At 46.7% G+C, this 26,620-nt stretch overlaps 1 protein-coding gene across 1 annotated transcript; it reads right to left on the bottom strand.

Moving 5' to 3' along the window:
* Positions 1 to 1,083: 1,083 nt before the first annotated feature.
* On the bottom strand, positions 1,084 to 10,674 carry RPS4X (ribosomal protein S4 X-linked). The gene is made up of 7 exons (XM_075259393.1): positions 10,621 to 10,674; positions 9,871 to 9,948; positions 9,583 to 9,763; positions 7,390 to 7,487; positions 5,138 to 5,309; positions 2,548 to 2,705; positions 1,084 to 1,234 (listed from the first exon to the last, which is right to left on the bottom strand). The coding sequence occupies exons 1-7, from the start codon at positions 10,621 to 10,623 to the stop codon at positions 1,133 to 1,135; spliced, it is 792 nt and encodes a 263-aa protein (XP_075115494.1). The 5' UTR covers positions 10,624 to 10,674; the 3' UTR covers positions 1,084 to 1,132.
* Positions 10,675 to 26,620: the final 15,946 nt, after the last annotated feature.

Below are 26,620 nucleotides of genomic sequence, written 5' to 3'. Positions count from 1 at the left end.
CTCTTATGCAACAGGCAGCGACTAGGTCCCCCATCTGGCAAAAAATAAATAAATAAAAAATGTGATGGCTATGTGTGCTGTTCACAGGCTATTTGTAAATCGCCATTAACTTTGTGCTGTAAGCCCGACCCTTCCTCGGTGCCCACTACAGACATCAGAAATGACATCAGATACCAGAGTGACTGACTCCAGTCTCTGGAGACTCCATCTTCTGGATGCTACAAGTGAAGACCTGACAGCTCTACAGGTGTGTGAAGCAAGTGGCACCAGGACCTGTACTGATCCGCCAAAGCAAGGGAGAGAATCTAGTACTTCAACCAGTTACAGCTCCATCATCACAGCCAAGGTAATGGGCTGCATACAGAAACAACGTATGCCCTATAGGAGGTGAATTCAGCTCCCTTATCCTCAGTCCGTGGGGGTGTAAAACAAAACTCCATTTAGGAGTACCACTCCCCAAGGACCAATCCCGAGACAGGAAACTTGAACTGAGGTGTGGAGGGGGGTATAAACCCTTTTTTCCTCCCAGGTTTCCAGTCCCAGGATGGACAGTGTCCTTTGACTTGTTATCAGAAAGCCATGTATTACTGGAAGTTCACTTTTGTAGTCACTGACAGAATCACGTCATGTCTTCAGATGCCCACAGGAAAATGCCCTCTTTATGAGCATTTAACATAACTGTTTCATACTCTATCAGGCCAACAATTATTTTTACCTTACAAATTGCCATTTCAGGGTCAGGGGATAATCGTACACATCAGGGAGAGTGTGTGCCTACATAGGCAGTACGGAGGCTTACAAGTCATTCCTGCTCCGCTAGGGATTCTGGGTAAAAAATATGCAAATCTATTCTCCAGGATGTAATTAGGAGAACAGTGCACTCTGTACGCCACCCTCTAGAGGGCAGCATCCTTAACAGTAATATTCATGGCTGGTTTGTAGGCAAATTCTACACGTGGGATTTAGCACTTTTCAATAGTTTTGTTGGGTTCCAGTGTTTCAGGAACTCACAGACACCTGCCATAACACATATGTGGGCATAGCTTATAAGTAAAGTATGGTAGAAGAAATCAGGCCAGTAAGCAGGATTCAGAACAAGGTTTTATTTAATAAAGGTTCATTCTGTCTGGGCTCAACCACTGGTCTGCTTGGCTGCCAGTCTCTTGTCTCTCTCCTCAGCAATGGTTAAGCGGATACCCTTTCCGCGTGGCAATGAAATCCAGGGTTTGTTACCCTATAAAACAAAACAAAAATCAATCATTAGGAAAAACAAAACCGTACAGAGATACAAGATGCCACAAGCATTCTGCAGTCATTTAATGGGCATCTCTCTATATAACCAAGTACAACATGAAACGTGTTCTCTTTATGTAACAGAAAAGCTACAATTTTTTTTTTTCTCCCTAAATGAAGCTTATATCAATGCAGGCATTCCTCGTCACTCCCACTGACTGGAATGTGTACATACACATGGGTATTGCGCACACACCCTACACGTACAGCCAGTATTAATGTCACCATTGGATATTGTGCATGACATCTGTTCATTTGCATTTAGACCATCCCAATAGAAGAACATATTCACTTGCACATCCAATAACAGATGTACAGAGCATTAGACGTGTTTGTGGTGATGCTCCCAGTTCTTGAAACACTGCCTTTAACTACATGGAACCAGGACTGGATCTGGCATAGTAAGGGTTTTAGTCACAACTGTGCATGAAAATGCAAGTTTGCACAATATGAATATACACATTTTCTTTACAATTAGTTCACATATTTATTTTTCCTCCCTATTGTGCTTCATTCATCAACAGTTTGAAAAAAAAAAATCGTTTTGCAGAAATATAGATAAGAAAAATGAAACAAAAAAAACCCAACAACAAAGGTGTGAACTATGCAATCTTAGAACATGCTGGGGGACAATTTATTATGACAAGCACATTGTGCTCAGGTCCTAATATTGTGAGTGCTGGCAGAAACTTTGGCTTGGCTTCTTAATAACCCTGGCACACCCTGAGGGGTCCTGTGCACCAAAACTGAAATCTATGCCAGTCAAGATGTAGCCCTTGGACAAATTAATCGCTTCTGGCACAGCCTGTTATGCCATGCTATTTTTGTGTCAAAAAAGGGTAACAAGGATATTCACTGGAAAAAAGAAGAATGAACGACAGCAAGCAGATTCAGAAAGTGAGAAATTGATAGAGAAAGTATATTGGAAAATTGTACAACTTTTCATACAATCTACAATTCGTGCTGAAACTGGACGACCCCTTTGATTAATCCTAATTAATGTTTATTGAAGGGGAAAGAAGTGTAGGAAGGAAAATGGTATTCTGGTAATAAGCCCATAACAGAATATAGAATTTCAATGTAGATGTGTTCACTGCCCAGCAACTGTGTTGGAGAATTCCAGTGGGAAAGATTTACTGTCGCAGTAATGAAATTATAGGCAACATGATAAAGGTGAAGCACTGGCACAGAGGGGCACCACTGAAAAGCTTAAAGATTAAATTTAACTAGGGAAAGAAACTGCTCAAAACTTACTTTGCCAATAACAAAAATGTTGGACATCCTGGTGGCGAAGCTGTTTCCATTGGCATCCTTGACGTGAACCACATCAAAGGAACCTGGGTGCCTCTCCCGGTTGGTGATGACACCAACTCTACCCAAGTTAGCACCTCCAGTTGCAATGCAGAGGTTACCTGTAGTGCAAAACAACAATTAGAAAAATATATACACAGCACACCAAAAAGAACATGTATATTTCCCAAAAAAACCCCAAAACAAATCTTTGATGTGACAGAGGGTAAGACGTAAAAAGGAGTGTCAGCAGTAAACTGGTTATGTCCAACGACAGTACCTTGCAGAGGCGATTCTATGGGTTCCATGGAGCTAGAGTTTCATTTCCAGGTAAAATTGCCAGTGTATTTATATGCAAATAGAAGGTACTTTGTCTGGAAATCTAGACTGTAGTCCAAAGTCCCGACAAGTTAAGGCACACCCCCACAAATTTATTGCAGACAGACTTCCTTTAAAGGGAACCTATCATTGGCTATAGTGATTTTTAACTAAGCATATATTTGCATAGCGTTTAGAAAGGCTATTGCAGACATACCTTTTATTCATTGGCCTTGGTGTTTTTATGGATATGCTGATTATCCAGTATGGAAGCCTTTATTATGTTCTCTGAGCACTGCCTGTGTGATCATGTGTAAAGAAGGATGGACGTGAGAGCCAGGGATGGCGCTCAAGGAACAGAATAGACTTCCGGTGTTCAGTGCTGGATAATTAGCTTATCAATAGAAGCGGTCTAATTCAAAAACGGCGGTGTCAATCAATGAAGAAAAGGTATGCCTTTCTAAAGGCCATGCAAATATACGCTTAGTTAAAAATCACTATAGCCAATGAAAGATTCCCTTTAACAACATGTTATCCAGACTTCACACAGGCTACCTTCCCATAGGGCTAGGTAATTATGACCTTAATTACAATTAAATCAGGAATTTTACAATTAATGGCAATTATTTAGATCACATCCCTTTTAAAGTATAAATCACAGGCCTCAGCGGTCCCTGACGTCAGCAAGGCTGGGTTCACATCAGTGCCAGACTCATTTGCAGAAACCACCAAAAATCAGCAGAAAAATCTGCATGGAGAAATTTTCTCTCCTCAGCTTTAACTTTGGAAACAGTAGACTCTATTATAGTCAATGGAGTCTGTCTGTGTCCGTAAGTAACCACTGTATTATCGATCTCCGTTGTTGAGGTCCCCCAGCAGACCTGAACAGAGGGCACAATACTAGTGACAGAAGACCAAAAGAGATGAGGGAGTCATGTAGGGCCCAGGAGGGGAGAGAAACAATTTTGTTTGATCGCCTCCCCCGAGCCTCAGCTTCTTATACTCTGGGGTCTGAAGAGACTCTGGTGGATTTTGTACAGGAGCTTCTCCTCATCCGGGCAAGAGAGGCCCTGGTGACAGTAGACTCTCGTTATTCCTCCAGATTAGGGTCCCTCTAGTGGCTGTAGGTGGAGTTACAGGAGACCTCTGACCTGTTTTCTTGACCCAACATCGCCCCTTACTCTCCTGGCCCTCTTATGGAAGTCCTTCCTTCCCTTAGTCCTATTTTTTCCTTTGCCCTGTATGTTTTCCCACTGTCTGTAGTCTTCCACGTTTTGTTCTCCAATTGAAACTGGTTAGCACAATTCGCCGAATTTTTCAGTTTTTTATTCCCTCATACCTGTGGATTTGACTGCATTGCTTCCCCCATACTTGGCGGCTTGTATTACTGTTATTTATAGAGGTCATTGGCCTCGGTTTGTACCACTTGCCTTCTTTTTACTTTTCTGTTATATTAAAGATTTTCAATAAAAATTGATTAAAAACATAATTTCAGTTCAGATGCAGTCGATGCAACCAAAACTGTAAATGGAACCTCATGAACGTTGTAATAACTAAACCAATATAACCGACATGCACAAAACCACATTTAGTTAGCGGGGCTGACAGTCAGTTTGTTATTTTTCAATAAATTGTCCAGCCAAGTTCCCACAACAGAATTTGGAGAAGGCTGAGGTAGTTTTATGCATCAGATTCCTCTCTAGATTCTGGCCTTGTGTAATCTGAAGCAGAAAACCAAAACAAATTTGGTTCTCTATTGCAGCTTTACCTGCAGATGTCCTTGTATCCGAGGCCGATTAGTCTCATGATGTGGTTTTTACTTCTGAATCAGCAAAAGAATCCACAGGAGGATCGAGCTTTATGTCCTTAAACAGAGCTGCAGTAATTACGTGGAGACCTGTTCTCCATACAGTAGCTACTGAGAACAGCTGATCAACAAGGGTCCAGGTATTAGGCTCCTGCCGCCCTGATACTGATCACTTATCCCAAGGATAGGTTATAAATATCATTTGCTTGAAAAACTCCTTTAAATTGATTACCTCACCTTAGATGGGGGCTATCAGTAAAGCACCCCCAACAAAATAGCTTATTTAAGGCCTTTTGTGAGTAATGCAGACTACGGCAAACTGCTAATCTGCTGGAATATCAGAACATAAAGAAATAAGCTTATACCCCAAGGAGAAGGAGGTGTTTAACCCAGAGAACGTTACATCTGCTGTCAAGGCCACACACTTACCAGTATCGAACTTGATGAAGTCTGTAATCTTGCCGGTTTCCAGGTCAATCTGAACAGTGTCATTGACCTTAATGAGAGGGTCGGGGTAACGGATGGTGCGGGCATCGTGGGTTACCAAGTGAGGGATTCCTTTTGTTCCCACCCAGGTCTTCCTCACCTTGCACAGCTTGTACTGGAGAAGGTAGAGGACAGAATACATTTCAGTAGGTATGGACGGTACATGCACAATAAGACAATTTGCTTAAGTGTAATGCCAGTGCAAATTACTGTCCAATATCTAAGCATTCACTACTGTGCACCATTAGACAATTTAACAGAAATACAACTTATACAGTATACAGATATTCACATGCAGCAGATTCCCGCTAAGAAGCAGGAAAGCAAATCCGTGAGCAACAGTTTTGAATGTGAATTTAATGCTGCTGAAACCTACTCCAAAATCTAGAACTGGGTGAAGAATAAGCACAATATAGATTACATAATAAAATGCACATATTCCACAATATATGAAAGTTTACTTACACAGTAGAGCCCCTTTGTTAAATACTAGCATAGAAAATCATAGTGACCTGGACTTAACCCCCTAAGCCAAAAAGTTTACTGTGTTGCTCATTAGCAGTATCAGACTGGCCGACAAAACGAGCCTATGGCGGGCCCTGGCTTTATCATAATGAAGGTCCAGCAAGAGACACCCAAATTTAAATAGTACTATGGTCTATTTGCTAGGGGTGTTGGAAGGTGGGCCCGCAGAATCATTTTATGTCATAGGCCCAAGGAACCTCAGTCTGACACTGCTTCTTAGGGCATGTTGACACAGAGTTTTTTTGCAGGCGGATTTTGACGTGGAATCTGCCTGCAAAAAAAGGTTTTCATTTATTTCAATGGGAGTTGCTCGCTTCCTCCTCCCCCCCCCCCCCCCCGGTGTTTTTTTTTTTTACAGCTAGTGGGAAAAAGAAGCGACATGCCCTATCTTCCCGCACCTTGAGACTCCCTCAGGAGTGGGATGCTGATGCACTGCATCCCGTCGCGGCTAGTCGGGCGGTAGAAAAGGTTTCTGCCATGTGAACGGGCCCATAGGGTACTGTCTGCAGCTTGGCAGCCTGCACCATAGTAGGGTTAAAAACTTTGAAGCTAGAGTAGAAAAATAAATAAATAAATTTCCCACGCCACAGACCTGGTACATTGATAGATCCAGGCAGGTATTCAGTGACTGACTCCTGTGATCCATCCATGAAACCTGGTCTGTGCAGAGCCGTAATAATAGCCATATTCCCAGACTGACCACAGCTGTTTGAATGAAGCTTATCCTTAGGCCTCACGTTGCAGAAATGCAGCTTTTTTTGTTGCAGATTTTCCTGCATTTTTTTAAGCCAAAGTCAGGAGTGTCTACAAAAGGAATTGGAAAAATATAGGAAGCTCTTATACTTTTCTCTTCCACTTAATCCACTCCTGGCTTTGGCTCAAAAAACCACAGTAAAATCTGCAATAACAACAACAAAAAACTGCGTTTCTGCAGGGACTCCGCTCGCTACACAAGCATGCAACTGAAACATATACCTCACATTAACCTCAAGGCAGTCTGGCACAAAACAGGATATTTGTGTGTGTTTTTTGGTGAAGTATTTTTTGGTATCGAGAATCATGTATTGGTAGTGAAGTCTAAGTTCTGGTATTGTAAGAACTCTAATAAAGACCACAAACATGTGAACAATTTATTCTAGATTTCAGTATGTTTAGGGCTTTTTCACACGGCGGAAAAGTATTCTGCAGTGTTTTTTTTGGCGCGACATCCCGTTCCTGACTAGGCCCGAATGAATGGGCCTAAACAGGAACGTGTCTTGAGCCTCAGCCGCAGGAATCCGTGGCAAGACAGGTCATATCTAGAGATGAGCGAACACGATTCGAAACAGCCGTTTCGAATAGCACGCTCCCATAGAAATGAATGGACGTAGCCATCACGCGGAGGGAGGGGGGGGAAGGTGTCAAGCGGCCGGCGGTAAAGTCTGCGTGCCGGCCGCTTCCTTTCAATTTCTATGGGAGTGTGCTATTTGAAACGGCTGTTTCGAATAGTGTTCGCTCATCTCTAGTCATGTCGCTTCTTTTTTCCACTAGCTAGCAGGAAAAAAAAAAGCAAGCGGCTCCCACTGAAGTGAATTAGAATTCACCACACCATGTTTCACTGCTCACATTCCTTTCTCATACACAATTAACACAGATTTATTTAAGAGAGCCTGCAGTTAGGTGCTCCATACCTTTGCCTCTTCAGCTGTGATCCTGTGCACTGCAAATCTACCCTTGGTGTCGTATACCAGACGGAAGTGCTCACCAGTTTTCTCAATGCTGATGACATCTGTAGAACAAGATAGGATGGTGACACTTATTAGTGATTAGGGATACACAAAAGACATGCAGCTAAATGTTGTGGCACTCTATATGTAGTCAGTGAACAGAAGGCAGATGTGCATTTACCCACCAAAACATTAAAAACGTACTTAACACTCAGACAATTCACAGACATATCTAAGCTGCTTCTAAATACTTAAGGCTAAGGCCCCACGTTGCGGAAACACAGTATTTTTTTTTGTTGCAGATTTTGTTGTGTTTTTTTGAGCCAAAGTCAAGAATGGATGAAATAGAAATGTCTAAGACCTTCCTTTATATTTTCCATTCATTCAAAAAAACTGCTGCGTTCCCGCAATGTGAGGCCTTAACTTAGAGAGGTTTTCCAGCCCTAGCTTTCATAGAGTCTAAAAGCTGCTGCAAGTTGTTAATGGACATGTAATAGTAGAAGTGTTGCCTGTCCACTATCCTGTGGATAGGTCATTAGTATGAAAACTATTTGGGGATGGAAAATCCCTTTAAGGAAATGGGGAACAAACACTCGTCACCTTTTTCCATCAACATTAAAGATATTAGTGATGAGCCACACACTCAATGGCTTTTCTAAAACACCAGAGAGAGAAGTAATTATAAATGCCACTACGAGATGCTTTGGGACAACTGTAGTCATTGGAGCACCTATTCTACATCTATTGCCTGCGCTTTAAAGAAGCAAAGCACAAAGGTGAATCTTGGAATTAACCTCTGTACAGTATAAACTGTAAGATACCAGAGCATTGCAAGAAAACTTTAGAGCAGTTCCATAAGACAGGGTACAAAGCTGTTGCTTAAGCTCATAAAGTGTCCATCAGTCCCTATTGAGCATTCAGTCTACAGAGAGGAAATGGTGGTCACACACCTTCAATTTAAATGGTTTTTTTTTACTTTAGCAGCTGCTCGGCATCCAGCACCAACAGATCTGCAAGGACTCTCACCAAGGATGATGGTAAAACCATTTAAATGGGCTCCATATGACACAGCATGCAAAAGCATAGTCACCCGGCTCCTTATTGACGTGAGGTTAATATATTATACTATATCAGCTTTCCATAGCAGCAAACTGCCAACCCCAGCTGTGACGGTCACTCCATAACATAGAACAGCCAGGTCTGGCGAAGAATCAGTGAGCCAAGTGTATTCCAGAGTTTTCAATTTTGAGCTCAGATGCTGAGATGTAAGCCTCTTTAAGGCTAAGGTCCCATGAGCCGGAACCGCCGCGCTAAAGTGCTGCGGGAACAACCACGACGTGAACGCATTGCGGTTCCTGCAGTGCTTTGAACAGAAAGTTCACAGAGTTTTCCTCCACGGACTTTCTGTTACAGTTATATCTATGGGAAAGCTGCCGGCGTTTCCATAGATATAATTGACATGCTGCGATTTTCAAAACCGCAATGGTTTTGGAAATCGCAGCGACTTTGAAAATACTGTAAAACGCTGCAATTTTTACTGCGGCATTTCCGCCGCTGCCAAATTGCGGCGTTTCTGGCCTGTGGGGCCCCGGCCTAAGGGTCAGTTCACATGGAAGATAGCCTGAATCCAGAGCAGATTCCTCCCAAATCGCCTCCCATTGTTTTCAATGAGAGGCAGAGATCGCAGCAAGACGCGGGAAAAAAAGAAGCGTCCTGGTTGATCTTGACTTGGATTCCGCCCGCAGCTCCAGACTCCCTCCTGATTAGGCCCATTTATCGTGGCCTGATATGGAGCAGGATGCCGCGACGGAATGCTGATGCATTGGCAGTAGAGATGAGCGAGTACTGTTCGGATCAGCCGATCTGAACAGCACGTTCGCATAGAAATGAATGGACGTAGCCGGCACGCGGGGGGTTAAGCGGCCGGCCGCCGTCAAAGCGGAAGTACCAGGTGCATCCATTCATTTCTAATGGAGCGCTGCAAGGTATAGTCTAGCATCTGACCATTTTTCCTGACACCCTCACAAAACAGCATCTAAAGCCAGGAAGTTACAAGTAATAAGACACCAACTGAGCATGACCTCAACACACCAACAGTTTTCCTACAGTCCCAGTGTGGCAGCCAATAACACTTATGAGGTGTAAGCCATAACTCACCCATGAAACCGGCAGGGTATGTAATGTCTGTGCGGACCTTGCCATCAATCTTAATGAAGCGTTGCATACAAATCTTCTTCACTTCATCTCCAGTCAGGGCGTACTTCAGCCTGTTCCTCAAGAAGATAATGAGGGGCAAGCACTCCCTAAGCTTGTGGGGACCAGTGGATGGACGTGGTGCCTGTAGTTACAAAGAATTACCAAAAGATTAGATACAAGACACACAGGAAGGCTGTATACTGTACAGTGCCATCTTAGATCACCAGGTTACTACTTCGGCATACTTACAAAGACACCAGTCAGCTTATCCAGCATCCAATGCTTGGGTGCTGCGACGCGCTTCAAATGCTTCTTGGGTCCGCGAGCCTACAAAAGGGGAAAAACATGACAAATGAGAGAACATACACTTGGAGTGTCCAGGCTGTTCCACTTTAAGAACAGATTAAATAAAGAAAACTACACTCTGATGGACACCAGATCCAGAAGCCCCAGCTCATTACAATGGGGGCAGCAGATATCCCTCATTAGATCTCTGACTTCACCAGATATAAAAACCAGGTGCACAGGACTGTTATAGCCAGACACTAAGGGAAGGTGGATCTCAGTGGAGGCTCAAACACTACAAAGCATGCCCACTACAAAGCATGCCCACCACAGCCAATGCCTATCAGCAGCATGACTACCGGCACTAGCCACAGACATAGCACCAGCCCGCCCTATAGATCCCCGCACACCAGGTCTCCTGACCAGAGCTCAGAGCCCGGGCCAGCGCCTTCATTACAGCGTGTGAGCTGGAGCAGGAGCGCTCACTACATGGCGCACACAGCCGTACAGGGCCTCACAAGACCCAGCAATGGCGGCCCGGCCTCCCGGGGCTAAGTTTAACTCTTTGCCAAACGAGTCCCACAGCAATAAAGCTCGGGATCGGGAGTGTGCGGCTCACACGACATTACCATCAAGAAATCAGAGCCGGGAACAAGGGCAGAACAGAGGATGGGGCTGGATGGGGTTACGAGAATAACAGGGAACGAGTCTCACCATGGCTGCGTCTGCAAAGGAAAGGACCTCCTTCTTCCGGGGCTGGCGGGTTAACCTTTCGCCACAGACGGCAAGAGACTGGAGACAATACTTCCGTCTGATGTGCTGAGCGCACTGACCTCTACTGGATGGGAGTGGAAGTGCGGTTTACATTTTCTCTGGTCCTAGCTGGGAACTACGTCCCACATGATAAGATAAGATAGGATAAGATAAGATAATAAATAATAATAAATTTTATTTATATAACGCCAACATATTCCGCAGCACTGTACAATTTGTAGGGTTCAAATACAGACAGAAAGATAAAGCTAAAATAATCCTTTATTAATAATCCTTTAAAATCCTTTTAAACTAATAATCCTTTATTAGTCCCACAGTGGGGAAATTTCAGATGATGCAGTACTTCATGTAGTTCCTAATAGTTATTATCTAAACACATAGATGTACTAGTCATATTCACTGCTGGCTTTGCCTTGAAAAAACAACCTGTTTAAAAACTGCATGTGTTGATCCCTGAATATTAATTAATGTCATTCATTTGCTTGCTTATAATAACAAAATATCCCCCAACACTTCGCAGATATTGTCTCCACGGACTGTTATACCCCAAATCAGCCAAAAACCCCAGATTCATGTCTCCCCATCTCTGCCCCCAGATTCATGTCCCCCCATCTCTGCCCCCAGATTCATGTCCCCTCCATCTCGGCCCCCAGATTCATGCACCCCCCCCCCCATCTCTGCCCCCAGTGTCATGCCGTCCTCTCCATCTCTTCCCCCAGATTCATGTCCCTCCATCTCTGCCCCCAGATTCATGTCCCCCCCATCTCTGCCCCCAGATTCATGTCCTCTCCATCTCTGCCCCCAGATTCATGTCCTCTCCATCTCTGCCCCCAGATTCATGTCCCCCCCCATCTCTGCTCCCAGATTCATATCCCCCATCTCTATCCCCAGATTAATGTCCCCCCCATCTCTGCCCCCAGATTCATGCCCCCCCATCTCTGCCCCCAGATTCATGTCCTCTCCATCTCTGCCCCCAGATTCATGTCCTCTCCATCTCTGTCCCCAGATTCATAACCCTCCATCTCTGTCCCCAGATTCATGTCCCCCCATCTCTGCCCCCAGATTCATGCCCCCCATCTCTGCCCCCAGATTCATGCCCCCATCTCTGCCCCCAGATTCATGCCCCCCCATCTCTGCCCCCAGATTAATGTCCCCCCATCTCTGCCCCCAGATTCATGTCCCCTCCATCTCTGCCCCCAGATTCATGTCCCCTCCATCTCTGCACCCAGATTCATGTCCCCCATCTCTGTCCCCAGATTCATGTCCCCCCCATCTCTGCCCCCAGATTCATGTCCCCACATCTCTGCCCCAGATTCATGTCCCCCCATCTCTGCCCCCAGATTCATGTCCCTCCATCTCTGCCCCCAGATTCATGTCCCCACATCTCTGCCCCCAGATTCATGTCCCCCATCTCTGCCCCCAGATTCATGCCCCCCATCTCTGCCCCCAGATTCATGTCCCCCCCATCTCTGCCCCCAGATTCATGTCCTCCCATCTCTGCCCCCCAGAATCATGTCCCCCTCCCATCTCGGCCCCCAGATTCATGCCCCCCCCATCTCTGCCCCCAGTGTCATGCCGTCCTCTCCATCTCTTCCCCCAGATTCATGTCCCTCCATCTCTGCCCCCAGATTCATGTCCCCCTCCCATCTCTGCCCCCAGATTCATGTCCCCCCATCTCTGCCCCCAGATTCATGTCCCCCCATCTCTGCCCCCAGATTCATGTCCCCTCCATCTCGGCCCCCAGATTCATGTCCCCCCCATCTCTGCCTCCAGTGTCATGCCATCCTCTCCATCTCTTCCCCCAGATTCATGTCCCTCCATCTCTGCCCCCAGATTCATGTCCCCCCCATCTCTGCTTCCAGATTCATATCTCCCATCTCTGTCCTCAGATTCATGTCCACCCCATCTCTGCCTCCAGATTCATGTCCTCCCATCTCTGCCCCCAGATTCATGTCCTCTCCATCTCTGCCCCCAGATTCATGTCCCCCCCATCTCTGCTCCCAGATTCATATCCCCATCTCTGTCCCCAGATTAATGTCCCCCCCATCTCTGCCCCCAGATTCATGCCACCCCATCTCTGCCCCAGATTCATGTCCTCTCCATCTCTGCCCCCAGATTCATGTCCTCTCCATCTCTGTCCCCAGATTCATATCCCTCCATCTCTGTCCCCAGATTCATGTCCCTCCATCTCTGCCCCCAGATTCATGTCCCCCCATCTCTGCCCCCAGATTCATGTCCTCTCCATCTCTGTCCCCAGATTCATGTCCCTCCATCTCTGCCCCCAGATTCATGTCCCCCCCATCTCTGCCCCCAGATTTATGTCCCCCATCTCTGCCCCCAGATTCATGTCCCCCCATCTCTGCCCCCAGATTCATGTCCCCTCCATCTCGGCCCCCAGATTCATGTCCCCCCCATCTCTGCCTCCAGTGTCATGCCATCCTCTCCATCTCTTCCCCCAGATTCATGTCCCTCCATCTCTGCCCCCAGATTCATGTCCTCCCATCTCTGCCCCCAGATTCATGTTCTCTCCATCTCTGCCCCCAGATTCATGTCCCCCCCCATCTCTGCTTCCAGATTCATATCTCCCATCTCTGTCCCCAGATTCATGTCCACCCCATCTCTGCCCCCAGATTCATGTCCTCCCATCTCTGCCCCCAGATTCATGTCCTCTCCATCTCTGCCCCCAGATTCATGTCCCCCCCATCTCTGCTCCCAGATTCATATCCCCATCTCTGTCCCCAGATTAATGTCCCCCCCATCTCTGCCCCCAGATTCATGCCCCCCCATCTCTGCCCCCAGATTCATGTCCTCTCCATCTCTGCCCCCAGATTCATGTCCTCTCCATCTCTGTCCCCAGATTCATATCCCTCCATCTCTGTCCCCAGATTCATGTCCCTCCATCTCTGCCCCCAGATTCATGTCCCCCCATCTCTGCCCCCAGATTCATGCCCCCCATCTCTGCCCCCAGATTCATGCCCCCATCTCTGCCCCCAGATTCATGCCCCCCCATCTCTGCCCCCAGATTCATGTCCCCCCCATCTCTGCCCCCAGATTCATGTCCCCTCCATCTCTGCACCCAGATTCATGTCCCCCATCTCTGTCCCCAGATTCATGTCCCCCCCATCTCTGCCCCCAGATTCATGTCCCCACATCTCTGCCCCAGATTCATGTCCCCCCATCTCTGCCCCCAGATTCATGTCCCTCCATCTCTGCCCCCAGATTCATGTCCCCACATCTCTGCCCCCAGATTCATGTCCCCCATCTCTGCCCCCAGATTCATTCCCCCCATCTCTGCCCCCAGATTCATGTCCCCCCATCTCTGCCCCCAGATTCATGTCCTCCCATCTCTGCCCCCAGATTCATGTCCTCTCCATCTCTGCCCCAGATTCATGTCCCCCCCATCTCTGCTCCCAGATTCATATCCCCCATCTCTGTCCCCAGATTAATGTCCCCCCCATCTCTGCCCCCAGATTCATGCCCCCATCTCTGCCCCCAGATTCATGCCCCCCCATCTCTGCCCCCAGATTAATGTCCCCCCATCTCTGCCCCCAGATTCATGTCCCCTCCATCTCTGCCCCCAGATTCATGTCCCCTCCATCTCTGCACCCAGATTCATGTCCCCCATCTCTGTCCCCAGATTCATGTCCCCCCCATCTCTGCCCCCAGATTCATGTCCCCACATCTCTGCCCCAGATTCATGTCCCCCCATCTCTGCCCCCAGATTCATGTCCCTCCATCTCTGCCCCCAGATTCATGTCCCCACATCTCTGCCCCCAGATTCATGTCCCCCATCTCTGCCCCCAGATTCATGCCCCCCATCTCTGCCCCCAGATTCATGTCCCCCCCATCTCTGCCCCCAGATTCATGTCCTCCCATCTCTGCCCCCAGATTCATGTCCCCCTCCCATCTCGGCCCCCAGATTCATGCCCCCCCCATCTCTGCCCCCAGTGTCATGCCGTCCTCTCCATCTCTTCCCCCAGATTCATGTCCCTCCATCTCTGCCCCCAGATTCATGTCCCCCTCCCATCTCTGCCCCCAGATTCATGTCCCCCCATCTCTGCCCCCAGATTCATGTCCCCCCATCTCTGCCCCCAGATTCATGTCCCCTCCATCTCGGCCCCCAGATTCATGTCCCCCCCATCTCTGCCTCCAGTGTCATGCCATCCTCTCCATCTCTTCCCCCAGATTCATGTCCCTCCATCTCTGCCCCCAGATTCATGTCCTCCCATCTCTGCCCCCAGATTCATGTTCTCTCCATCTCTGCCCCCAGATTCATGTCCCCCCCATCTCTGCTTCCAGATTCATATCTCCCATCTCTGTCCCCAGATTCATGTCCACCCCATCTCTGCCCCCAGATTCATGTCCTCCCATCTCTGCCCCCAGATTCATGTCCTCTCCATCTCTGCCCCCAGATTCATGTCCCCCCCATCTCTGCTCCCAGATTCATATCCCCATCTCTGTCCCCAGATTAATGTCCCCCCCATCTCTGCCCCCAGATTCATGCCCCCCCATCTCTGCCCCCAGATTCATGTCCTCTCCATCTCTGCCCCCAGATTCATGTCCTCTCCATCTCTGTCCCCAGATTCATATCCCTCCATCTCTGTCCCCAGATTCATGTCCCTCCATCTCTGCCCCCAGATTCATGTCCCCCCATCTCTGCCCCCAGATTCATGTCCTCTCCATCTCTGTCCCCAGATTCATGTCCCTCCATCTCTGCCCCCAGATTCATGTCCCCCCCATCTCTGCCCCCAGATTTATGTCCCCCATCTCTGCCCCCAGATTCATGTCCCCCCATCTCTGCCCCCAGATTCATGTCCCCTCCATCTCGGCCCCCAGATTCATGTCCCCCCCATCTCTGCCTCCAGTGTCATGCCATCCTCTCCATCTCTTCCCCCAGATTCATGTCCCTCCATCTCTGCCCCCAGATTCATGTCCTCCCATCTCTGCCCCCAGATTCATGTTCTCTCCATCTCTGCCCCCAGATTCATGTCCCCCCCATCTCTGCTTCCAGATTCATATCTCCCATCTCTGTCCCCAGATTCATGTCCACCCCATCTCTGCCCCCAGATTCATGTCCTCCCATCTCTGCCCCCAGATTCATGTCCTCTCCATCTCTGCCCCCAGATTCATGTCCCCCCCATCTCTGCTCCCAGATTCATATCCCCATCTCTGTCCCCAGATTAATGTCCCCCCATCTCTGCCCCCAGATTCATGCCCCCCCATCTCTGCCCCCAGATTCATGTCCTCTCCATCTCTGCCCCCAGATTCATGTCCTCTCCATCTCTGTCCCCAGATTCATATCCCTCCATCTCTGTCCCCAGATTCATGTCCCTCCATCTCTGCCCCCAGATTCATGTCCCCCCATCTCTGCCCCCAGATTCATGCCCCCCATCTCTGCCCCCAGATTCATGCCCCCATCTCTGCCCCCAGATTCATGCCCCCCCATCTCTGCCCCCAGATTCATGTCCCCCCCATCTCTGCCCCCAGATTCATGTCCCCTCCATCTCTGCACCCAGATTCATGTCCCCCATCTCTGTCCCCAGATTCATGTCCCCCCCATCTCTGCCCCCAGATTCATGTCCCCACATCTCTGCCCCAGATTCATGTCCCCCCATCTCTGCCCCCAGATTCATGTCCCTCCATCTCTGCCCCCAGATTCATGTCCCCACATCTCTGCCCCCAGATTCATGTCCCCCATCTCTGCCCCCAGATTCATTCCCCCCATCTCTGCCCCCAGATTCATGTCCCCCCCATCTCTGCCCCCAGATTCATGTCCTCCCATCTCTGCCCCCAGATTCATGTCCTCTCCATCTCTGCCCCAGATTCATGTCCCCCCCATCTCTGCTCCCAGATTCATATCCCCCATCTCTGTCCCCAGATTAATGTCCCCCCCATCTCTGCCCCCAGATTCATGTCCTCTCCATCTCTGCCCCCAGATTCATGTCCTCTCCATCTCTGTCCCCAGATTCATGTCCTCTCCATCTCTGTCCCCAGATTCATATCCCTCCATCTCTGCCCCCAGATTCATGTCCCCCCCATCTCTGCCCCCAGATTTATGTCCCCCATCTCTGCCCCCAGATTCATGTCCCCCCATCTCTGCCCCCAGATTCATGCCCTCCATCTCTGCCCCCAGATTCATGTCCTCTCCATCTCTGTCCCCAGATTCATGTCCCTCCATCTCTGCCCCCAGATTCATGTCCCCCCCATCTCTGCCCCCAGATTTATGTCCCCCATCTCTGCCCCCAGATTCATGTCCCCCCATCTCTGCCCCCAGATTCATGTCCCCCCATCTCGGCCCCCAGATTCATGCCCCCCCATCTCTGCCTCCAGTGTCATGCCGTCCTCTCCATCTCTTCCCCCAGATTCATGTCCCTCCATCTCTGCCCCCAGATTCATGTCCTCCCATCTCTTCCCCCAGATTCATGTTCTCTCCATCTCTGCCCCCAGATTCATGTCCCCCCCATCTCTGCTCCCAGATTCATATCTCCCATCTCTGTCCCCAGATTCATATCCCCCCATCTCTGCCCCCAGATTCATTTCCTCCCATCTCTGCCCCCAGATTCATGTCCTCTCCATCTCTGCCCCCAGATTCATGTCCCCCCATCTCTGCTCCCAGATTCATATCCCCCATCTCTGTCCCCAGATTAATGTCCCCCCATCTCTGCCCCCAGATTCATATCCCTCCATCTCTGTCCCCAGATTCATGTCCCTCCATCTCTGCCCCCAGATTCATGTCCCCACATCTCTGCCCCCAGATTCATGTCCCCCATCTCTGCCCCCAGATTCATGCCCCCCATCTCTGCCCCCAGATTCATGTCCTCTCCATCTCTGTCCCCAGATTCATGTCCCTCCATCTCTGCCCCCAGATTCATGTCCCCACATCTCTGCCCCCAGATTAATGTCCCCCCATCTCTGCCCCCAGATTTATGTCCCCCATCTCTGCCCCCAGATTCATGTCCCCCCATCTCTGCCCCCAGATTCATGTCCCCACATCTCTGCCACATCTCATGCCGTGTCATGCCGTCCTCTACTTCATCTGCCCGTAGTTTCAAGTTCCACCTCCACATTAAACTTACCTTCTCCTCGATCCCCCGCTGCACTCTGTGCGCCTCTCTCTCTCTCTCACTGGCGCACAGTTGTAGACGCGATGTGAAGTCATCACATCACGTCTACAAGCCAGTAGCCAGCGGCAGTGGCGAAGCGAGGAGCTGACCTGTGTCAGCTCCTTGCTTCAGCCGCGTATGTGTTCAACTCAGATCTGCGTCCTCTGGACGCAGATCTGAGTTGAAATCGGGACATACCTCCCTCCAACCGGGACCGCGGCCAATGTCACCGGAATCGTGAATGTCCCGCGGAAATCGGGACGGTTGGTATGCAAATATCCATTCGGTCGTGCCAATAAAGCCTATTTGATTTGATTTGATTATTGTCATCGCAAGTAGGGCTCACAACCTAAATCCCCTATCAGTATGTCTTTAGTAGAGATGAGCGAATACTATTTGAAACTCTAGTTTCGACTACCTCGCTCTCATAGGAATGAATAGGAGCGGGCGAACTGCAAGGGGTTAAGCTCCGGTGCCAGCCAGCGCGTGGCCGCTCCCATTCGTTCCTATGGAACGAGGTATTCCAAACTGCAGTTTTGAATACTATTCGCTTATCTCTAGTCTTTAGGCTTAAAGGGGTTATCCAGTTTCTAACATTTAATTGTCTACCCCTAGGATAGGCCAACAATATTAGATCTGCGGGTGTCCAACAGGTCACTGCTACCTAGACAGCGCGGTTCGTAGTCTTTTTTACATAATGCAAGCTGCGCTGTTTAGGCCCAGTTCACATCTGCGTTCGGTATTCTGTTCGGGGAGTCTGCATGGGGACGGAATACGGATTGCATTGACAAGTGGTGTGCAGTGAAAGCACACGGACCCCATAGACTATAATGGGGTCTGTGTGTTTTCTGCACGAGTAATGCGGAGAGGAAAGTACTTTTGTCTCTGCATGTTCCGTGCGGACAACACACGGATCCCATTATAGTCTATGGGGTCCATAAGCTCACCAGTTGTCAATGCGTTCGGTATTCCATTCAGGGGGGTTCCCATGCGGACTCCCGAAATGGAATACCGAACGCAGATGTGAATTAGGCCTTACTTGCTGTACGCAGTGGAGTGCGGATACTGCAGCGCTGTCCCATTGAAATCTGTACAACAGTGCTGCAATACCACTGTGAGTGCCATTACAGTCTGAATGGTGACTGAACAGCGCGGCTCGTCAGATGTGAGGCAGAAGTGTGACAGCCTCATTGCTTCAAAATAGGATGTGAATATCAGATTGGTGGAGGTCTGACACCTCACATCCTCATCAGGGACAGATTTAGTCATAACATGAGTCACACAATATGGCATACTAGCTCATATTTACTCACCAACCCCCACTTCTGCTCAGGCCGTATCCACTTTGGCTCCAGGGAGTGTCACACTGAGTTCATACAATGAACAACTTTCAGACATCAAGTCTAGCATCTGGATGTAGTATGCAGTGGAAGGGAGCCTGCACACGGAGTATACGCTCCGCTCATTCTGAACGTAAAACTCGTTCAGAATGAGTGCGTAAAAAACAGCTCTCATTGATTTTTTATGGGTGCCGGCATACGTGTGCTCCCCAAAAAGCCTCCCATTGATGTCAATGGGGAGCGCACGTATGCCGGCACCCATAGAAATCAATGGGAGCTGTTTTTTACGCACTCATTCTGAACGAGTTTTACGTTCAGAACGAGCAGAGCGTATACTCCGTGTGAAGGCTCCCGAATCCTGGAGGCAAAGCGGAGGCAGGTAGGTGTGCACAGAAATGGGGATCGTGAGTAATAAACATTGTCCAGTACCTGTTGAAATAATTCAGTAGGTAATGGTCTAATGTTTCGCCGCCTGCAGGACAATAAAGGGGGCAATATACTAAGTGAGATCCAAAAAAGGGGACACGATACTATGTGGGGGCTAAAAAGGAGAAAATTCCAGTATATAGTGTAGAATCCAATAAAGGGGGTATAATAGTGTGAGGGGAGTCAGTAAAGGGTGCATTATACTGTGTGGAGACCAATAAAAGGACAATATTACCATTTGGGGCCCAGGAATTGGGCAATACAGTGTATGAGGGCCAATAAAAGGACCAGTAAGGGTATATTCACACAGAGTTTTTTACAGGCTGAAAAAATCTCCTTCAGGAATTAGGAAAGACGTTTTTGAAACTTTTTTTTGCATGTTGTGGTGTTTGTCACGTTTTTTCGTTGCATTTTTTGCTCCAGCAAACTGTATAGACCTGGAAACGTAGCTTTAAAAAAATTGTGTATTTTCAAGGAGGAATCCGCCGTAAGATAGGTCATGTTGCTCTTTGTCCTTTAGCTAAAAAAAAATCAGCTGGAGGGAAAAAACTGCTTCTGACTCCCATTGAAATGAATGGGAAGCGGTTTTTGAGGTAGATTCCGCCTCAAAATCAGCCTGCAAAAAAACTCTGTGTGAATATACCCTTAGGCGATGGTATAATAAACAGTGATGTCACAGTACAGGGATAATGAAAGAGCCCTCAGGAGTATTAGGTATGGGGGCCCGTGGGGATACTGTACCAGCTCCAAATTGTGTTTTATTTTATGTCTTAATTGGTATTTTCCTTCATTAATGAAATGGTTCTGGTTACTTTGATTACTTCCCTTATTCTCTTTAGTTGATTGATGGCCAATCACAGGTCATGCTGTGGTAATCCATGATATTCTGCCCAGCAACAACTTCTGGCAGCTGATTGGTCAACTGAGTTTTGGTGGGAAGATTTCTGCCAGATGTGGATTCCGCCCAGCAACAATTCCAAACAGCTGATTGGACAGTTGTGCTGGCTGGCGGGAGAATCAGCAAATAAAAGGAGGAGTTTACACAGCTGAGGTGTCAGTCATCACCATATCAAGACACACAGCAGCTTAATGAAGAATAAGAAGAGAATGATATCTACATACGAAGGGGCGTGTAGCAGCCAGAGGAGGCGGGATACTGGATATGACGGTGCTGTACTCAAAACGCACAACACCAATAAATAAAAGGAATCTTTTTCTCTGGAGCAATGACACACCTCACATGGCAGTCCAATGAATGAATCTGGGTTTGGTGGCTTATTGGAGAACGCTACCTACTAGACTGCATAGTGCCTTTGGTAGAGGAGCAATAAAAGATATGGGCCTGTTTCTTGAGATTGGGCAAAACAGTGTGCAGAGGTTGCCAGCCTCTCCTCTTTACTGCCCTCTGTTTCCAGGTCTCAGGGAATGGACCAGAACCTCTGCAGCGGTGTGTGGGGGTTGCCGGTCCACTGGAGGTCAGATGGAGGTGGCTGGAGGTCAGATGGCAGGCCGGAGCCTATTTAAGAATGGCTCACGCTCCGGCTCACCACTGGCTATTCAGTTTCCCTGATAGTTAGCTCTCCCATTGCCTGTGTTCAGTTTGCCTCCATTGTTATCTCCTGCTTTGCCTTCTGCCTCTGCCTCCTGATGGTGTACTGTGCCTTCTCCTCTTGAAGACCCCGGCTTGCCTTTAGACCTCTTCTCCTTGAACCTGACTTTGTACTGCTCTCTCAGCCTGCTTGACCATCCCTCTGGATTACGCTCTGTACTGCGCTGATCTCACGTTGACGACCCGGAGTCTTTGGTACTCTGCTGACGTCTACTTACTACTGCCCGCCACTGCCTTCTGGTTCTTCAGACCTGCATCTCAACTCTGAAGACCTGCTGGTAAGAGTTCCCAGTTTCTGGTTCTGCTGTGATTTGTGGTGCACTGTGTGTTCGGCTTTCCCTGACTCGTACCACTCTACTCAACAGAGCTATCAGGGGCTCTGGTGAACACCTCTGCGGGGTTGGAGTTGGTGCTCCTTGTGGAGTGCTGGACACTCAGTGCCGTGTTTGCCATATTAATCAGTATGCCTTGTACCGGTTCTCACTATTTTCTCAGTACTGCATCCGCAATCCTAACATATGCGTTCAACTTACTGGCAACAATTTTGCAGAATGCCCTGTCCTGTGCCAGTCTGCTATATCTATATGCGTCCATAAAGACATGGTTTGACAAATTTGATGTGGATTTACCAGTTCACCTGTGAACCAGCCGGAGCCTGACTGGGAATTAATTATTCACAAGAGCCTTGTGTTAATGAAGCTGTATACATGTGTGATCTTCACTCCATTCACTTCTATGGGGCCAATAAAATACTGTACTTGGCCATTAGCCCTTTAGAAGTGAATGGAGGAATCAGACGCTCCAGTTGTCATGATCAGTAGGGGTCCCATCAACTGTATCCCCAGTGATCCAACATTTGTCACCTATTTTATGATTAGAATCAGAGAAGGGCAAACCTCATGTGATTCGTTTCTATGAATATTTGGGAGGTTTGGCCCCTCAGTTATTATTATATTCTGGGGTCTCTTCAGCGTCATGGGCGCCCCTCTTGACCGCAGAAGCCCAATCACAGGTCTCAACAATGACCAAAAAGTGTGGTCAACCAGAGGCAGGAAGAGGACACCGGAGAGCACGAGGAGGACCAGGAGAGATGAGGCAAGATGAGTATAATTGTTATTGTTACTCACCTCCCTTAGACCTTCACATATTATAATCTGGGGCAGTGATTCACAACAGGGGTCCCTTAAAAACCCGCTAGGGGGCCACAACACTGTGGTTGGAAAGATCATGCAATATTACCTGTGTCCTTAGGAAGTTGCTAAAAAAAAATTTGGTAGGGGTGCCCAAGTAATTTTTTTCTTTCTCCAAGGGTACCCTGAGTCTAAAAAGGTTGGGAAACACTGGCTTCAGGTTTAACCCCAAAAATTTTTTTAAAATTTGGATTGTATTTGGTTTGCTCTGAGTCGGTTCACTCATCTGTACTGAAATTTATAAACACTGAAGGTTCTTACAAATGTCTTAATTTATTTCCTAACAGGCACAAGAATTACTAAGAGGTTCTGGTCAGGGACTGGCGTAGATAGTATAACTTACAATAATTGGGACATTCCTAAACTACCTAGATCTCTAGCTGCTCTGCCTACTGTTCAAAATAGTGGTGAGTGGGGTACACGGACACACCATAGTGCACCAAAAATGTGCCAAGTTAAATGACATATTTGGCCTGTTTCTAGGCACAGCAGCCTTACCCTCAGAAAGTGGAGGAGAGGGAGGGGGTGTATCAGACTACTAAAGCACCAGAGGGCCACTTTGAGCATTAGCATTCAAGTGCTAAGTGAGCAAACACAAACTTTGTTTTCCTATGGTAAAATCAGTTGTTTGCTGACTCCATTGTGAAGGGATTGTCTAGGGCAGGGGTCAGCAACCTTCAGCATTCCAGCTGCTGTGAAACTACAACTCCCAACATGCTCCATTCACTTCCATGGGAGTTCCAAGAATAGCAGAGCAAGTATGCATGCTGGGAGTTGTAATTTTACAACAGCTGGCTTGTCAAAGGTTGCCTACCCCTGGTCTAGGATCTAATACATGTTAAAATTATAGAGAGACTATCCCTTAAAGGGGCTCTATCACTGGGAAAAGTCATTTTTAACTAATCACATCCTTGCATAGCCTTTAGAAAGTCTATTCCACAACTACCTTTAGTATATAGATTGCCTCAGTGGTTTCTGAATAAGTCAGTTTTTATTCATATGCTAATTAGACTGTTGCAGTGCACACCTCTCCTGTTGTTTCCTATGGGAGACTGCTGATGATGATGATGACTCAGCTTCCTGTTTGCTTCACACACATAGGAGATAATAGGAGAGAGGAGGCTGCTGGGAACTTCCTGTGCTGGCAGGAAGCTCATTAGCATATGAATAAAAACGGACTTATTCAGACACCACTGAGGCAATTTACATACTAAAGGTAAGTGTGAAGTAGCATTTCTAAAGCCTATGCAAGCATGTGATTAGATAAAAATGACTTTTCCCAGTGATAGAGCCCCTTTAAGAAGATTTGAAGATATTCACACAATTTGAGAGCAGAGAAAATAAAACTGAACAGACTCATAGGCAGATAATAAAATGTTAATATATTAAATTATCAGACATTTAGCAGATTACTACATGTGGCATCCAGAAGATACAAACTGTACAACAATCTATCTATTCATTTGTCTAGATAGATAGATAGATAGATAGATAGATAGATAGATAGATAGGGTAATGATAGATAGATAGATAGAGTAATGATAGGTAGATAGATAGATAGATAGATAGATAGATAGATAGATAGGGTAATGATAGATAGAGTAATGATAGATAGATAAATAGATAGCGTAATGATAGATAGATAGATAGATAGATAGATAGATAGATAGATAGATAGGGTAATGATAGATAGAGTAATGATAGATAGATAAATAGAGTAATGATAGATAGATAGATAGATAGATAGATAGATAGATAGATAGGAGATAGATAGATAGATAGATAGATAAGGTAATGATAGATAGATAGATAGATAGATAGATAGATAGATAGATAGATAAGGTAATAATGATAGATAGATAGATAGATAGATAGGGCAATGATAGATAGATAGATAGATAGATAGATAGATAGATAGATAGATAGATAAGGTAATGGTAGATAGATAGATAGATAAGGTAATGATAGATAGCTAGATAGATAGGAGGTAGATAGATAAGGTAATGATAGATAGATAGATAGATAGATAGATAGATAGATAGATAGATAGATAGATAAGGTAATAATGATAGATAGATAGATAGATAGATAGATAGGGCAATGATAGATAGATAGATAGATAGATAGATAGATAAGGTAATGGTAGATAGATAGATAGATAGATAGATAGATAGATAGATAAGGTAATGATAGATAGCTAGATAGATAGGAGGTAGATAGATAAGGTAATGATAGATAGATAGATAGATAGATAGATAGATAGATAGATAGATAGATAGATAGATAGATAGCAGATAGATAGGAGATAGATAAGGTAATGATAGATAGATAGATAGATAGATAGATGATAGATAGATAGATAGATAGATAGATAGGGTAATGATAGATACTGTAGATAGATAGATAGATAATAGATAGATAGATGATAGATAGATAGATAGATAGATAGATAGATACCGTGTTTCCCCGAAAATAAGACAGTGTCTTATATTAAATTGTCACTCTAAATATAGGACCTGTCTTATTTTCGGGGGGTGCCTTATTACAACCGGCAGTCATGCCGGCACTTCCTTAGTGGAGCGTCAGCATGACTGCCGGTTGTAGGTAGTGTAGTGTAGGGGAGGGGGGAAGTTATCCTACTTACCTTTCCCTTCTTCCTAGCAGCGCTGGTGCTGCTGTTCGTCCTGGAAGTGGTGAGCGGGGCTTAGCGAGGCTTCGGGGGGCGGGGCTTAGCGGAGCTTTGCAAGCTCCACTTCACTGACACAGCAGCTGTGCTCCGTGTGCACAGGAAAGCCGGCTGCTGCCTCTTCTGTATGGCAGCTGCTGTCTCTGCCTCTGGGATGAGCTGGGAGAGATCATCCTACAACAGCAGAGGCAGCAGCCGGCTTTGCTGTGCACACGGAGCACAGAGCACGGCTGCTGTGTCAGTGAAGTGGAGCTCGCTAAGCCCCGCCCACGAAAGCTCAGATAAGCCACGCCCCCACAACCTACGCTAAGCCCCGCCCCCGAAACCCCGCACACCACTGCCGGGCATGCCTTTTTTTCGGGGGATGCCTTATATTAGGCAATTCAACAGAAACCCCTGCATGCCTTACTTTCAGGGGGTGTCATACTTTCGGGGAAACACGGTAGATAGATAGAGGAGGTAATGATTGATAGATAGATAGATAGATAGATAGATAGATAGATAGATAGATAAAGATAGATAGATAATGATAGATAGATAATGATAGATAGATAGATAAAGATAGATAGATAGATAGATAGATAGATAGATAGATAGATAATGATTGATAGATAGATAGATAGATAGATAGATAGATAGATAATGATAGATAGATAGATAGATAGATAGATAGATAGATAGATAAAGATAGATAGATAGATAGATAGATAGATAGATAGATGATAGATAGATAGATAATGATAGATAGATAGATAGATAGATAGGAGATAGATAGATAGATAGATAATGATACATAGATAGATAGATAGATAGATAGATAGATAAAGATAGATAGATAGATAGATAATGATAGATAGATAGATAGATAGATAGATAGATAAAGATAGATAGATAATGATAGATAGATAGATAGATAGATAGATAGATAGATAAAGATAGATAGATAGATATATAGGAGATAGATAGATAGATAGATAGATAGATAGATAGATAGATAGGAGATAGATAGATAGATAGATAGATAGATAGATAGATAGATAGAGTAATGATAGATAGGAATTAGAGAGAGGTACATAGTGCAGGTACAATAGCCGGTGTGCAGTCTGGTCCATACACAGATATAGATGGCGAATTCTCTCATGGTGTTAGAGGATGATCATCTGTCGCGGTCCAGCATGTGTACGCACTATGAAGTGGTCCTGAGGGTTAACGCTAAGCGCAGTTCTGATATAAATGGTCCCAACGCCGTCTAGCCATGCTCTAATTTTGCGATATATTGTTGCTCTGCAGAGCGGACATGTGTTATTTTGTTGGGCCCATGTGTTTATACAGCGAGTGTGGAACTTGTGGGAACACTGTAGATGACGTGTCTGCTCACCCTCCGCATAGTCCTCCAAACAGATTGGGCATGATGATGGTTCAACAAAGTCCTGATCAGTGATGGAAGAGGCCAAGTTTATAGGGTGTCCAGTGCTAGCAGGATCGTCTTCAGGAGTGCCAGTTACCAGTGTATTGCTCCTCTGCCTAGATGTGATAGGGGAGCGACTCCGGTATTCATGGCGTCTTTCAGCCGTGGCCTGATGTAG

The sequence above is a fragment of the Leptodactylus fuscus genome, chromosome 11 (assembly GCF_031893055.1).
Source record: "Leptodactylus fuscus isolate aLepFus1 chromosome 11, aLepFus1.hap2, whole genome shotgun sequence".
Classification (NCBI taxonomy): Eukaryota; Metazoa; Chordata; class Amphibia; order Anura; family Leptodactylidae; genus Leptodactylus; species Leptodactylus fuscus.
Note: the sequence above shows the minus strand (reverse complement) of the source record. Positions and strands in the feature narration are given on the sequence as shown.

Coding starts and splice junctions, on each gene's coding strand:
- RPS4X (XM_075259393.1), bottom strand. Junction 7,488..9,582: donor ATACCCTGCCGGTTTCATGG/GTGAGTTATGGC, acceptor CTTGTTCTACAG/ATGTCATCAGCATTGAGAAA. Junction 5,310..7,389: donor TCACAGCTGAAGAGGCAAAG/GTATGGAGCACC, acceptor TACCTTCTCCAG/TACAAGCTGTGCAAGGTGAG.